The sequence below is a fragment of the Cyprinodon tularosa genome, unplaced genomic scaffold (genome assembly GCF_016077235.1).
Source record: "Cyprinodon tularosa strain WSP-4 unplaced genomic scaffold, ASM1607723v1 ctg248, whole genome shotgun sequence".
Classification (NCBI taxonomy): Eukaryota; Metazoa; Chordata; class Actinopteri; order Cyprinodontiformes; family Cyprinodontidae; genus Cyprinodon; species Cyprinodon tularosa.
In genome coordinates, this window is record NW_024038921.1 from 1,076,820 (window position 1) to 1,091,238 (window position 14,419).

Consider the following 14,419-nt stretch of genomic DNA (forward strand, 5'->3'; position numbering starts at 1 on the left):
GATGAAAGCATCTACTGGAGCTTTTAAAGTTAGTTTTTCAAAAATGTTGTATTCAATCAGGCACTAACCATGGCGTGCCTAAGCAGCATTGGTCAAACAAGCCCTGAACCAGTTTTAAAAAAATAGAAGCTAGAAAGAAGAGCAGAAAATAGTTTTATGGTCATTTTAAAGGATGTCTTATATTGTATCTGCCACAACTTGGATGCAATAGCAATGTACCAATCCGAACTAGAGAGCTACATTTGTTATGTTTTAGGTTACCTCTACCTAAAATAGCTTCATTTTGAATGCAGGTGTACATTGTTAAAGCATTTTTTTAATAAACAGCTAAAGAAAACCTTTTACCTTTTAAGAGAGTTCGGTTCAATTGAATTAAAAAAAATTTTATTGACCCCAAATAAAATTTTTAATGTTGTAATTTGGGGTTTTTTCAACAAGTTAATCCATATCTTGATAAGGATCTTACGTAGCAGTTTGTAGGAGGGGATCACTGAAAATACACAATGGGGTTAAATTAACCCATTGGTCCATTTAGACTTAGACTCAACTTTATTTATCCCTGGAGATTACTCCTTCAGGGAAATTCTGGTTCCATTAGCTTATATAGAGTACAAAGGGCAGAGTTAAAGCAAGAAGCCATTAAAGATAAAACTACAAAAGACAATATAAAAAGAGAGTATATAGTACAAAAGAGCATAAAAAAGTATAATGTCCTGGAATATGTTTCCTTTAGATATAAAAATATCTGAACAATAAAGAGCTAAGGAAAGATTACACAGTAGTTGACTTGGATTATTGTACTAGTACTGCAAAGATATACTGACCTTAATAATAAGAAAAAAATATACAGACCACACAGCACTGGCATGTGTTATTGCACAATGACAGACAAGAATATTGCACATGAGTGGCAATAGGTAATGTTTTGCACAAGATGTCCCTTGTCCCTCTTCCTATCACATGTATTGCCCTTATGAGTTGTTTTAACACCTATATAGTTGTAACTGCTGCCAATTCATTTCTAAAAGTGTATTAGTCCATATTCCAGACAGTTTGCATACCTTTGAATTGCATTATTTCACCAGTGGGGGTCTTGGGCAGACCTTTCAAGCAGATCTCACTGGTCAGAGCCAGTCCAACTCCGCAGCTGCCAAGCAAGAAGCCCACCTGGCTGATACCAGCATCCTGAAAAGACAGAACAGAAATGAAAATCCTAGTTAGTTACCAAACATACCTCTAAAGGCTCCTGTTTATGTGATGGGCTTCATACCTTGCGAGACAGAGGTACCTCAATGGGTACAGGTATTACTTCAGCCAGGAGGCAGCCGTAGAAGGCTACCCAGAACATGCCAGGGTCGCTGTTTGGGTACACCAGCGCCACCTACAGAGACAGTTACTTTCCCTTTAGAATCATGTTAAGTCCAGCCATTTTCTTAATGTATTAAACTCTGGAGTTAAGAGCTGATTTGGTTGAAACGTCTTGTAGTTTGGTCAAAAGAAAAACAAAAATCAGTGGTTGGTTTTCTTTTTCTAACACACTTACTGCTTAATAGAGCTTACTTTACTCATAAAAAAGGATTGAATAACTGATGATACCTGATTTTAAACCACTTATACAAGTAAAGATCTGGATGTTGTGGCGTTCCTTTGCTGCCAGCACTGTTCTGTATCTATCTTCTCATTAACTCTGACAAGCTTTCTTGTTCTTGTTTAAAAGCATGTCCACAGCGTAATAACTGAACTTTACTGATCTCACATTGGAAAAATTTACCTCTGCGTTTAACCCATCCACTTGGGGAGCAGTGGGCTGCCATTGGTTAAGGGTCTTGCTCAGAGACCCAGAGTGGCAGTCTGTGGGAGTGGAGTTTAAACTCAGAACAGGGTTCGTAGCTCTACGCCCTAACCACTAGGCCGCCGCTACCCCAGATTGATGCTGCCATTATCATTTCTGATGGTGGGAATGGTAAATTGAAGGTGTTTTGCAATGCTCATTTTCCTTAACACATATTGCTTAGCATGTAGGTTGAAATAAATCATTTAGGTCTTGAATGAACAAAGCACCATCTTCCACATATTAGCAAGTGCATCATTGTGAATTTGATTCAAATCTTACACTATTATATTTTGGTTCTGTTTTTCTGGTTTTATTCATTTATTTTCAAAATACATTGTTTTTCCTTAACTTTATTTGTATAATACATGTGTTTAGGCTTTAAAGAGAGAATTTCCCCAGTGTTGGGCAATGAAAGGCTATTTTAATCTCTGCTCTCTCAAACAGAGCCACTTTTCCAAAAGGGACTAATCCTTTTAACAGATCCTCTTACCTCGAACCTGTTAGTTTAACACTTTTGGGCTTTAAATAGGGGGCATCTGCAGACAACTACTTGCTCTACTGTTAACATTTGGGCATCAGAGTAATTGGGGTTGAATGCTAAAGAAATCCAGAAATCATAAATTCTATTTGCAGAAGCAAAATGTATGCTTTTCAGGTGGAAATATAAATTCTTTTCATATTTAGCTGTCACTGGATTTTAATGCGCTTTCTGTGCATGTGGCAAGTTAGTAAAAACGTGCCTGAACATCGCCATAATAACTGGAGGATTGTGGGTATAAATTAAGTCTACGGCACATTTTTTCCCCTATCAAATTCCTGTCCTGAAAATCATCTTCTGTGTCTGTATGCATGCTGCCTCACTCTGTCTCCAGGTTTGAGGATTTGCTCGTTCTTGGTGCCCAGCTTGTTCAGGAGGGTGTACGCCAACTTCACACTGCGACTCCACAGCTTCCCTAACACACAGAGACGTGCGGGTGAGGAGGAGGCATCACGTTACTACAGCCAGGACAATATGATACTAGAGAAGTTTCTTCTTTTTTTAACTACTTGAATTACAAAAACCTCAAACTTTGGACTTCCAGGCAGATTAATTAACCGCTCACCATAAGTCAGGGTATAGAGAGGCTTGCCCGTTATGTCCAAAGCAGTAAGAGCAGGGCTCTTTCCCAGAGTTGCCCCCCAGCGAGCCAGTGCCGCCTGCAGAGCCGGTGGCCAGTTGCTGACCACTCCCAGAGGCTCCCCTTTTACCGGGATGATCTGACGCCCCTCTGGCCTGGGTGTGTTTGGGTCCGGCTGGGGTACTGTGACAAACAAAGGAATCAGAGATCTTTTGGATAATTCACAGATTGATGAGTCTCTGGAGTATGGCATCAATGTAAAGCCAAGTGTATATGTATCAGCCTGCAGAACCACCCCCCAAAATATATTTATCAGTGCATCGATTTAGTGCAAGTAATATCATCAGACATGCCACTATGTGACATTACATCCATCCATCCATCCATCCATCCATCCATCCATCCATCCATCCATCCATCCATCCATGCATCCATCCATCATGCTTATCCCAAGCAGGTTCGCGAGGAGTGCTTTTGCCTATCTCTGTCTACGGGTGAGAGGCGAGGTACGTTACATCCAATCAGTGATTAAACAGAATTTCATGACTTCAATCATAAGTAAATGAACTAAATGATACTGTTTTTAATATCTTAATATTACTGTTGTATTTATTAGCAAGAGAATATTCAACAAAACCGGTATCATGAAGAAACTTGGTGGTAAATATTTTTAAAAGTTGTAAGAAAGAAGCTTTAGAAGGTAAATTAGAAATAAAGAAAAGCTAGTGCACACCAAATTTAAATATAAAAGCACCTCTTCAAAAATGAATTCTTTATAATGACAGTCACTGTGATAAAATAAAATGTGATGAGAAAGAAGAGCGTTTGTTGGGCTTTCCTTATAAGGTGGAAGGTTTTCTTAGTCCCATAGAGATCAGAGGAAATGTGAATGCAAGGCAAATTTTTACTTTTTTAGGTTTTCTAGTAAAGTACTGTTGTTAACAAGAGAGTTTCCCCACTGTGAGGAAACTCTTTATGCTTATAACAGATCAATAGATGATTATTTTATTTAATAAATAATTATGACAATGCATGAATAAACATTTCAATGTGTTAACTAAAATAGTTTTCACTGGCTTGAAAAAGTTTTCATACCTCTTGGGCTTTTTTTTTTTAATATTGATTTATGTTGCAGCCACAAATCTGTGGTGTTCAGTGCTTCCACCTTTACTTTTTTTCACATCAAATCGTTTAGAATAACACAATATTATTAGCAGTACTTGGAAAGTCAACCATACAAAATAACTAGTTACTTCTCAAAAAAAGATTCTGAACTAGTAACTCAGTTACTGTTCAATCAAAGTATCTATTTACTGGCCAAAGTAACTATGTAGTTACATTTCTATGATCTAAAATGTCAAAGAATTTAGATAACTGAGCTATTTTTGAATAATAATAGTGACTTAATGGTCATTTAGATACAACTAGAGGTTTATTTATGGAATAGAAGGTGTTTGTTATTAAATGATGAACTCAATAATCAATTAAAGCGTCTACATATCTGAAAATATTGAAAACTAATCTGCCCTATTTTGGTGTGTGGTTTGACAAGTCATTTGCAATATAATTATGTGGATGTTTTTTTATATAATAAAAAAAATATAATAACATATAATATAAAATAGGTATGAACCTGAAAAAGAATGCATTTCAAGCAACTTTTTTAAATACAAATAAGATATAATTTTCAACAGGATTAAACAGACGTTACACTATTCCAGAAAAAAGATAAACAAGCAGGACTATGATCCCAGTACTTTTCACATGAAAACATGCAAATAAAATCTATATAAACCTGAGAAAGTTAAATTAAGCCAGCAGCTGTCAGTCAGCGGAGCTTCTTTAAATTACAGCCTCTAAGCAACGATTATAAAGTCTTTGTTTCCGCACATAATGAGCAAATCACACCAAACGTTTAGACTTTGGTTTGCTGCAGAAATGTTGTCATTGAATCAGTAGCTCTGTGCCATCCTCTCAAGGCAGACCAGATTTACACTTTGCTGTCACATGTGCTCACACACGGAAACCATAGTGATTAATTATAAACTTTGAGTAACAAATCTGTTTAACGAGCCACCATACCTTGAACGATCTCCTCAGAGTCATCAGTGAAGAACTCGCTGAGTGGGGGTCTCTTAGGCCTCTTCAGGGTGTTTAGCAGCTGCTGGATCTTTGTGGAAACTCTGCTGCTCACAGGAACTCCTAAAAGATGGTGAAGATGGAAACACGACATAGGGATAATTTAGTCATGTTTTAAAGTAATAACCATGGAATACAGGACAAAGGTCTTAAAATCTTAAATTCTGCTGTTCTTCATTCATTTCAAGCTTTTAGTGTTTGATCTTTCACTCATTAAAAACTAAGATTTTAGGGTAATGAAAAGCAGCAGCTCTAGGTGGGTGTCATCAATACCGGGAAAGCACAAAGAGATCTGGGAGAAAGGTCGGGGGCCACATATGAGGATTCCTGTTTTTGTGCGGATACTTTTGTTGGATTACCTTCTATGATCATCCAGTACAAACGACAGGGATAGTGAGGGTTCACCAGGAAACAAATGGGGAAAAAAAGGCTGTGGATTTTATACATGAAAATTTTCCTTACTCTGAATATTACCTCTCGCTGTTAGCCACCAAAACAAAAAGACAGGGTAGAAAAGATCAGAAAGAAAAGCATTAAATCGTATGTTTTTCATGTAAAAGCTAAAAAAAGTTAACAGTTTTCTGATGAAAGACAAATATTAAAGCAAAAAACTCTGAGAAATTATGACGTTATACTAAAAGGTTGTTACCGTCAGCAGTCTCCATCATGCTGGAGCGGCTATGTCCCCGGTTTATTCCTCGCACGGTGTTGGACGGCAGATCAACACGCGGGCCTCTGGACAGGGGGGCCACAGCTGTCACATCTGGAGGAGGGGCACGGTTTTCAGAGGAAGCTGAAAAGAAATCAACGTGCATACAATCTTTTTAGTTTTCCCTAGAATGGAGCACAAACTATTTAGACTAGCATGACTAGAATACATCGTCCAATCCTATAGGTGCCCTCGTACCAGATTGGAGTTATTTTGTTGTGTAAAAGTTGGGACTCACTTTTTTCTTAAGCTTGTTATAAAATAACACCAGATTCATCACCTCACATGTAGCAGTGCTCTTAAATGCCTCATGTTTGTTACAATGCTTTACAATTGCGAGTAATAAAGAAAAAAGTGTCAGTCACAACTTCCCTACTGTTGTCTAATACGTATTGATCAGTGAGTCCATCATCAGCCCAATGTTTCCTTTTTATGGGTTTTATTTGGATTTATAAGAAAGCTCAATGCAAAGCTGGGAATTACTGCGAATGGGGGGGGGATTATTTGTTGTTTTCTAGCTTTTCATGAATAAAATTTGTGGTGTACCCCACATTCAAATATACTGGGTTAGGGACAAAAATGCCTATAAAACCAATTTGATTAAATCTTTCTATAGAGTCAAGACTTTTTTGTAGGTTCATGTATGCCTGCTTTGCATTAATTATAAGCATATAGTTTATAGTTTATTTAGCTTCTGTAAACATAAAATTGTTTACTTTCAACTCAACGACATTTTTAAAAAGCTGCATTTGACTATCATACAAGTTGTAGTTTCCTCATGGAATATTTTAGAACTTGTTAAATGTCTATCACTTTACACAACCAGCAGTTTTTATCACTGTTCTTAGGATTATTCTTATTGATGATGTGTGAGTCTGTTACACCCTAATATTACCTGCCCCTAGCGTCTCAGAACAAATGTTTTCCCAAGTAGTTTATCTACCCTAATTAGGACAGTTTCTCTGTCCGGCTAAATACAGTTATAATCATCATTATGCACGTGGCATAGATTTGGGAATGGAATGAGAGCAGAGTGCTTGATCTAAGAACAAAGTGTAAATTTTTGGTAAGGCTGGAGCCATGGATGTCTCCTCATTTAGTGATTTGATGATGTAATGATGTGGCATACTGGAGTTGTATAAAATGCTTCTCAGCCCCGATGTGAGCAGGGTTAGTAAGCGCTGCCTTCTATAACTCTAAAAAACTTCTCTGTCTAAGATTACAATATATGTCAAAATCTGTTCTCCTGTCTCATGGTTATTTAATACATACCGGTATATATTATGAAGTGTTATTTAAAGAGTTCAAGAGTTTATACAATATCAATATTAACATATGTTGTTTTCTTTCCAGTTGGCAAGTATGTGCAATTTGTTTATGATCCATTGTAATATGTATATATGTTGTGTCTGAATATTCCAATAGGATTATATTATGTCTAAAATGTAAGATTTCTAATTTCTTCCAGATCAGGACCCTCCCCCTAGCAAATGCAGGAATCTTTCGTATAGCATACTATACAGCTCATGATAAACAAGTTGGGTTTGGGATAAAAAAAAATGGAAATTGGAAATTGCTGCTGCAATCTCTTATTAGTTTAATAAACCATTTCACTTGCTATGGTCCCAGGATTTATACATGTTTTTGACTGAGGCATGCACATCTGATGTCCTCAGTGAACTCAGGTAGCTTGGGTGTACGCTGAGACACATCAAATATTAGAGGCAAACCATTGGCTTTAATATGTCATTAATTTAATTATTATAGTATTATTGTTAGGAACCTTTGTTTAACAAGAAAATGTGGTTTGTCTTAAATGCAAATAAATGTCCTACAACTCCACAGCAGTTTCAGAATAACAAATCATTAACTTTAGTAGTGGAGAAATACTTTGATAAAACTATAGATGCAGTGATGTTGCTGTAATCTTCTGGATACTCACTAAATTTAATAAGTGAAAGCGACTGATTGATTACTATAAAGTGAAGAAGTCCCATCACAGCCTTTATAGAGTCCATACCAACTTGTAGAAGCAACACAGCACTTTATTTAAAGGGATGTTTCTATAAACTCTTTCGTCCTTACCAATGCGACTGTGAGCCAACATGTCCGTCACGGCTGCAGTGCGGCTCTGCTCCTGAGGCTGACGGTGGGAGGGTTGCTGAGGTTGCTGGAAGGGTTGATGGTGAGGTTGATACAATGGCTGGTACTGCGGCTTGTACTGAGGCTGAGGCTGACTCTGAGGCTGACTCTGAGGTTGAGGTTTGGCCTCCCCATGTGAGAGTGTGGAGGAGGCTGAGGATGAGGTGGAGGAGCCCTGGGCAGAGCGGTTCATCCAATAGTCCTGGCTCTGCGGGTTGGGATGGACTTGAGGCTGTGGGGCGACTGCTGAAGACTGTCTGCGCGCAGATGTCTCATCTTCAGATCCTGAGGAGGAGTCTAAGTGAAAAAAAGCATTAATATTCAGTTTAATACCCTGATGTTGGAGTTGACAGCTTCAGTGATAGAGACAGAAGAACTTTCTCCATTTGGGTCTTACCTGGAGGTGTTCGGGTTTCAATGGGGGACTGCACATAAGTGGAGCGCCGCTTGGTTGGCATCGGAAGGGCCATTTTTTCCTCTTTGTTTTTAGCCAGAGCAGCTTGGACAGCCTCAGTGTGGATATCTGAGTAGCATTAAAATAATAACACAAATTCTGTCCTATACAGTCTTTCTCTGAGGCAAAAACAACAAACCATCAAGTCAACAGAAATAAATAAAAAAATGCCTTTAAATGAAACATATTTGCTTTTCATTTCAAAATTAAAAGAATCTATTCCAAATTTGCCTTATTTAATAGAGGAATATGGTTATTTTTCAGGGTATAAAATAAATAAACCTAAATCTTTGTTGGGGCTGCTCAGTGCAGCAAGAAGGTTCTTGGTTCAATTCCTGGTACGGGGTCTTTCTGCATGGAGATTGCATGTTCTCCCTGAGCATGCGTGGGTTCTCTCCGGGTACTCTGGCTTCCTCCCACACTCCAAAAACATGACTGTTAGGTTAATTGGCTTCTCTAAATTCTCCTTAGATAAAGTATGTCAGACAATGGATGGATGGATGGATAGATAAATCTTTGTTGTTACTATTGGATGGAAAAGAAATGCCCCGAGAAATAAGTTAATAATTTAAGGCTTTTAGAGAATTTAAATATTTAGGAATTCAAATGTTTTCGAATCTAGATATGATATTAAACAAGAACTATGAATGTTTAACAAAAGAAATCACTGAAAATATCAACAAATGGATGTCCCTTCCCTCATCATTGATTGGTAGGATCAAAACCTACAAAATGAATATACTTCCAAAAGTATTGTATACTTTTCAAAATGTCCCCCTGCTGCCTCCTTCAAACTGGTTTGATAATTCTAGGGAATTAATTGAAGGATTTTTATGGCAAAATAAACGGCCCAGGATTAGAATGTCGCTCTTGCATTTACTTCACAAAATGGTAGGACTAGGTTGTCCGAATATGAGGAGATATTACTGGGCAGCTCAACATAGGACTATTAGATATTACTTTAATACCAGAGATGGATGGATGGATGGATGGATGGATGGATGGATGGATGGATGGATGGATGGATGGATGGATGGATGGATGGTTTCTCTATAGTAACATTTTAGACCTTAATTGTGATATTTAGAAACAGGAACGTTAAAAAAACTGTTTTCTTGATGAAGTATGTAGCCATGAGGAGAGAATAAAGCAGTTTATTAGCCCACTCGCAAGCCTACACAGACAAAATGCACACAGCAATAAACACAGAGATTCTTTTCCCTCCATGACACCCACAGGCGCATTAAAAGATACCACGTGACTAGGAGCACGCTCAGACCATGCAACACAACATGTGCAAGAGAATTATACACTGAAAGAAAACACATTTATTACTCCACTGAAATTGTTTGAACACCCAGAGATGAAAATAAATCAAGTTCAGCCCACTGCACAGCACCAACGAGACTATAATTACGTAAATGGCACTGTGATGAACAGATTACTTGGGGCTAAATTATCCATCCTCATAATGGGCAAGTGTTTTCCCCTCATACTGGAGCGTCAGGAGAGGTTGACTCCTCAAACATGTCCTGAAGGATGTCTGTCTTTGACAAAGATAGTGTGATAATTAGAATGTCATAATATGTTAATCTGGATTTTTGGTTCTGTTCAATTCCTCACTTTGGGTTTCTTTGATTGATACATTAGTTTAATTTACATTTAGTGTCACTTAAATTCTTTTGTAGTTATATTTAACCTGTTGTTTTTCTTGGTTACTCTCTGTTGCCCCCCAGTTCCATTCTCCTTTCCCCACATTTCAAAGATTCTTAGTGTTAAAGCAGTTGTGCACAACAGATATCAAGGTTGTTTCTGATCAAGACTAAGTTAGTAAAGTCCGTCTCTCTCTCTCTCTCTCTCTCTCTCTCTCTCTCTGTCTCTCTCTCTCTCTCTCTCTCTCTCTATATATATATATATATATATATATATATATATATATATATATTTATATTTGGTCAATAACTAAAGTTTACCTCAATACTCTGTAACATACCCTTTGTTGGCAATGACAGGTTCCTGTAAGTCTTCCACCAGGTTTGCACACAAACATGTCCTGAAGGATGTCTGTCTTTGACAAAGACAGTGTGATAATTAGAATGTCATGATATGTTAATCTGGATTTTTGGTTCTGTTTATTTTCCACCATAATTTACAAATAAATCCTTTATAAATCCTACAATGTGATTTCCTGGATTTTTTCTCTCATTTCTTTTCTCATAGTTCTAAGTAGGAGACTTGCACAATCAATGGCTGGCTAAATACTTACATATATATATATATATATATATATATATATATATATATATATATATATATATATATATATATATATATATATATATGTATTTTGTGCATTTCTTTTACATCAGTAACGGGTTACTGATGTAAAAGAAATGCACACTAAGCAGAAGCGAGCTGGCTGTCTCAGCAGCTCATTCTGCATGTTGTTTCCCTCTGGTGACTGTGAATAGATCTACTGCTGCTGACACTTAAGTCTATTCAATGTGTTGTTTTTTTGTGTGTTTTTCATTTTCTCTTTTGCAGCTCTCCTTACTAGTCATTTGGAAGCTGGTTTTGCATTTAGCTTGATCTAGTTGTGGCTCAATAGAATACTTAATTAAATAATAAATAAATACAGCTGTTGCGCCATTCAAATATAACACTGATAAAAAAAAGAGGGTCAAATGTAGCAGTAAATATGTGTGGGTATGAAGGAAATGAAAACATTGATATCTTCTCATTGGGAAAGCAGTGGAGTCTGCCTTTTTATTGTTATCGTTTGAGTCGGCAGGCGTATTGTTTTCACCTATGAGGCTAGTGTGCAAACGGTTGTCCCTTGAGTGAGACACTGTGGAGCAGCCGTTACAAAAATAGCTTGTGGAGGGCTTGCATTTATGGATGCAGGGGGAAAAAATGGGTTTAAAACTTGTTGAAAAGTTAGCAAACTGAAATGGATGCCTCCACTGTCCAATTGTTAACATGAAGGGGTATTTCAGCCAGTTATACCCTGGATTGGGACAGAGAAAGGAAAAACAACCATACATGTACACAATTTTAACAAAGTGCCTTTCAGAGACAGGTTAACCTAACAGCCAAGTTTTTGGACTGTGGGAGGAGGCCAGAGTACCAGGAGAGAACCCATGCATGCCGGGTAAGGAGATGTAAACTTTATGTTGAAAGATCCCAAACAGGAACTAGAACTGGATCAGTACGAGGTCCCACAATACAAAAACATTAATTTTTTTTTCTTTCAGTTTTAATACATTAAATTACTTTATATATTATGACTGTTTTGGTAAAAAAATAAAATTCAATAATAATTTAGTCAATGCACAAGAGGAACACATTTTTCTTTTTTTTCTTCTTTTTTTAAGTAATCTTTCATCTTGATTTAAATGCTCCCTCTCCCCATAATCAGGTTTTCCAATAAAAATCAGTAATGGTAAAGTATCCACACACACCCAGCCAGAATGCTATCAGAGTGGGGGTCCTCACAAAGGGGGGCCTCCAGACCCAGCTGCAGCCCTGCATCGCTGCCCCTCTAATAATAATAACAACATTTAGATAAAAAAAAAAAAACTTTCTAACAAACTCCTTTTTAATTGGTCCCTTTGAGAGATACAAAGAGTGGGATTTATAAAACAAGGTCACTTCTCAATTCCAGCTCATCCAGGGTAATCAAAAATGGTTCAAGTTTGTATCGATGTCTCGATAAAAAAAAAAAAATTAAATATCAACCTATTTTGATACGGCCCTGTTCCCCTGACCTGATCTGTAGCGATCATCCCTGGTTCCTCCATTACGGTGCGTCCTGCGAGAGCGGCGTTCTCGGTAGCGGGAGGAGTTTGCAGGAGCAGGCGCTTGGCTGGACGAACTGGGAACAGGAGGCTGTGCGTCATTCTGAGGAGGTGCCACTGTCAGACAGACAACAAAAAATATTTTTGTGCAACAAGCATCTAATCACATAATTAATGAGGATGTTGGTGGACATCCATGTGGGCAACTTATATGTTTCAATAATAGTTGATTTGAGGGAGAAGGCCTGCTATCACCCTTAAAAATACAGATTTTATTTTTACCGTAATATACTATGTCTAAGAGCAATAAGGTGACCCTAACAATAAAACTCTTCAGTGCAGCAGGTCATCATAGAGAGGTAGGACTGATGAAAGGTAATGTCTTCGATAGCAGTGTGGTATTTAAAAATGGAATGATTGGAAGATGTTTAAACTGTATTTTCCATAACTTGTTTGGGCATGTCTGCGTTATAATTAGGGTGCAGCAAGCAGAAGGCATGGGCAACATTTAACTTTCCAACAGGAGAAATGAAAGAAGAAAAGCAATGTTTCTTTTTTAACCTTAAACCCCTGCATCAGTCACAGAACACACCGAAATGGAAATTTTGGTCAAAGTTAGGGTAAAAAAAAAAAAAAAAACACATTCATGAGAATTTCCACAAGCTGTATTGGGGATCCCGGGTGAGCTTTGCAAATACACTGTATGCTGAAAAAAAAATGTGTCTTTTTTTTAACAATAAAACTCAGAATTACACCAACTGCTCCTAATTATGGTTTGATTACCCAATAGTCCCACGTGTTGTTGCACACTGCTGGTCAGCTGGCTGAAAGAAGGCTGCTAGACCAGTCCAGTTGACAATAATGATAAATAAACTTAAGGATCTCCAAACATCCTTCTTTATAAGGCAAGGATTCTTATAAGCAAATTACTATTTTACAATTTGATTAGAATATTGAATTTCTAACTCTTTAGAATTTGTTTGTATCCGTGTATCATGCCGTTCACCACTTAGTGTATAATTTTCTTTCAACAAATTTTCCAGGAATTGTATCTAAATGAGTGTGTTTGTATGATATCAGGAAAACATATCAACAGATGCAAGTTGAACATAGAATTCAAGCCAACTAAAATGAGAGGTTTAAAGCCTAATGCCTTGGAAGGAATCTTAAAAATAAGAAAATAAGGTAAGAACTCCAGACATTCTGTAGGAGTTTAGAGTAAAGTTTGTTTTTGCTTTTGTAAATTAAGTGGTGATCTGTATTTACCTGAAGTCTGGATTATATAGGGAGCCAAAAGTTTGGTCCTCTTCTTCTCATAGCCCTTCTGAGTGATGTCACCTGTAAAAAAAAAAAAAGGGTATGCTTAAGATTTTTTAAACATTCCCCTTTAATAAATGCATGAATAATTGTTGGGCTACTACTTATGCCTTTCAAAAGAGGCAAATAGGCAATAGGGAAAAACACATGAGTTGGAGACCAGTAAAGAGGAGGGTGAGAACAGATGGGTGAAAACGGTGTTGCAGTGATCTCTAGAGATGTCTGCAGGCGTCAAACATGTGCCTCTGTTGCAGCTTAAATGGAGGGGAAAAACAAAACAGGACTAAATGTGGACGGATATGGAAGCGTGGGCTGGAGACTGCGTTATTCAGAGACTTAAAATGAAAACATCCGAAGTCATGCAGGTGGGAGATGAGGTGGAAATGATGAAAACAGGAAAATATGGCAATCAGAAGAAAATGGACAAATCCTAACTTCTATACCAACAGTAACTAAAAACAAGCAAGCAAACCTCCTCCCCCAACAAAACAGCTGATTTGCATCCTCCTCCATCCCACCAGACCAAACACAGGCTCACAGAGCTTTAAAGGCCAAGCAGTTTCTCTTCCAATCTTCAATATGGGTAAGGTTTTTAGATTTCTATAAATCCATCTGTGCATGCTCTATTCATCACTCACACTTTTAACATGTCTGTTATCAGCAGGGCTTTCCCATTACCTATTTCCTTACAATTTTTTTAGGAAATGTTTTTTTAAAGAAAATCTCTTTCTGTTATGGTGTGGATACCAGCAAAGAGATATACCTGATTATTTATTATTAGGTGAAAGATTAGAATAACCTGAATATCTGCTAAAGTGGATCGATTATACTACTTAAAATGCAGATGCTTGAATTGTTTACTCAAAGCTCTTGCAGAGACACATCGGTTTTATGTTCCTTATTTGCATT

At 37.4% G+C, this 14,419-nt stretch overlaps 1 protein-coding gene across 1 annotated transcript in view; it reads right to left on the reverse strand.

Annotated features, from left to right (window-relative positions):
- The window catches only part of LOC119785417 (disco-interacting protein 2 homolog B-A-like), a gene marked incomplete at its 5' end in the record, with an annotated part of 36,729 nt that extends 23,198 nt beyond the window's left edge, over positions 1-13,531 (reverse strand). Inside the window, 11 exons of the mRNA XM_038288094.1 lie at positions 1,062-1,185; positions 1,271-1,381; positions 2,696-2,787; positions 2,938-3,135; positions 5,035-5,154; positions 5,554-5,571; positions 5,741-5,884; positions 7,886-8,239; positions 8,340-8,465; positions 12,164-12,310; positions 13,460-13,531. Of these exons, the coding sequence (XP_038144022.1) occupies positions 1,062-1,185; positions 1,271-1,381; positions 2,696-2,787; positions 2,938-3,135; positions 5,035-5,154; positions 5,554-5,571; positions 5,741-5,884; positions 7,886-8,239; positions 8,340-8,465; positions 12,164-12,310; positions 13,460-13,531 (1,506 nt within the window). The remainder of the gene's footprint in view (positions 1-1,061; positions 1,186-1,270; positions 1,382-2,695; positions 2,788-2,937; positions 3,136-5,034; positions 5,155-5,553; positions 5,572-5,740; positions 5,885-7,885; positions 8,240-8,339; positions 8,466-12,163; positions 12,311-13,459) is intronic.
- Positions 13,532-14,419: the final 888 nt, after the last annotated feature.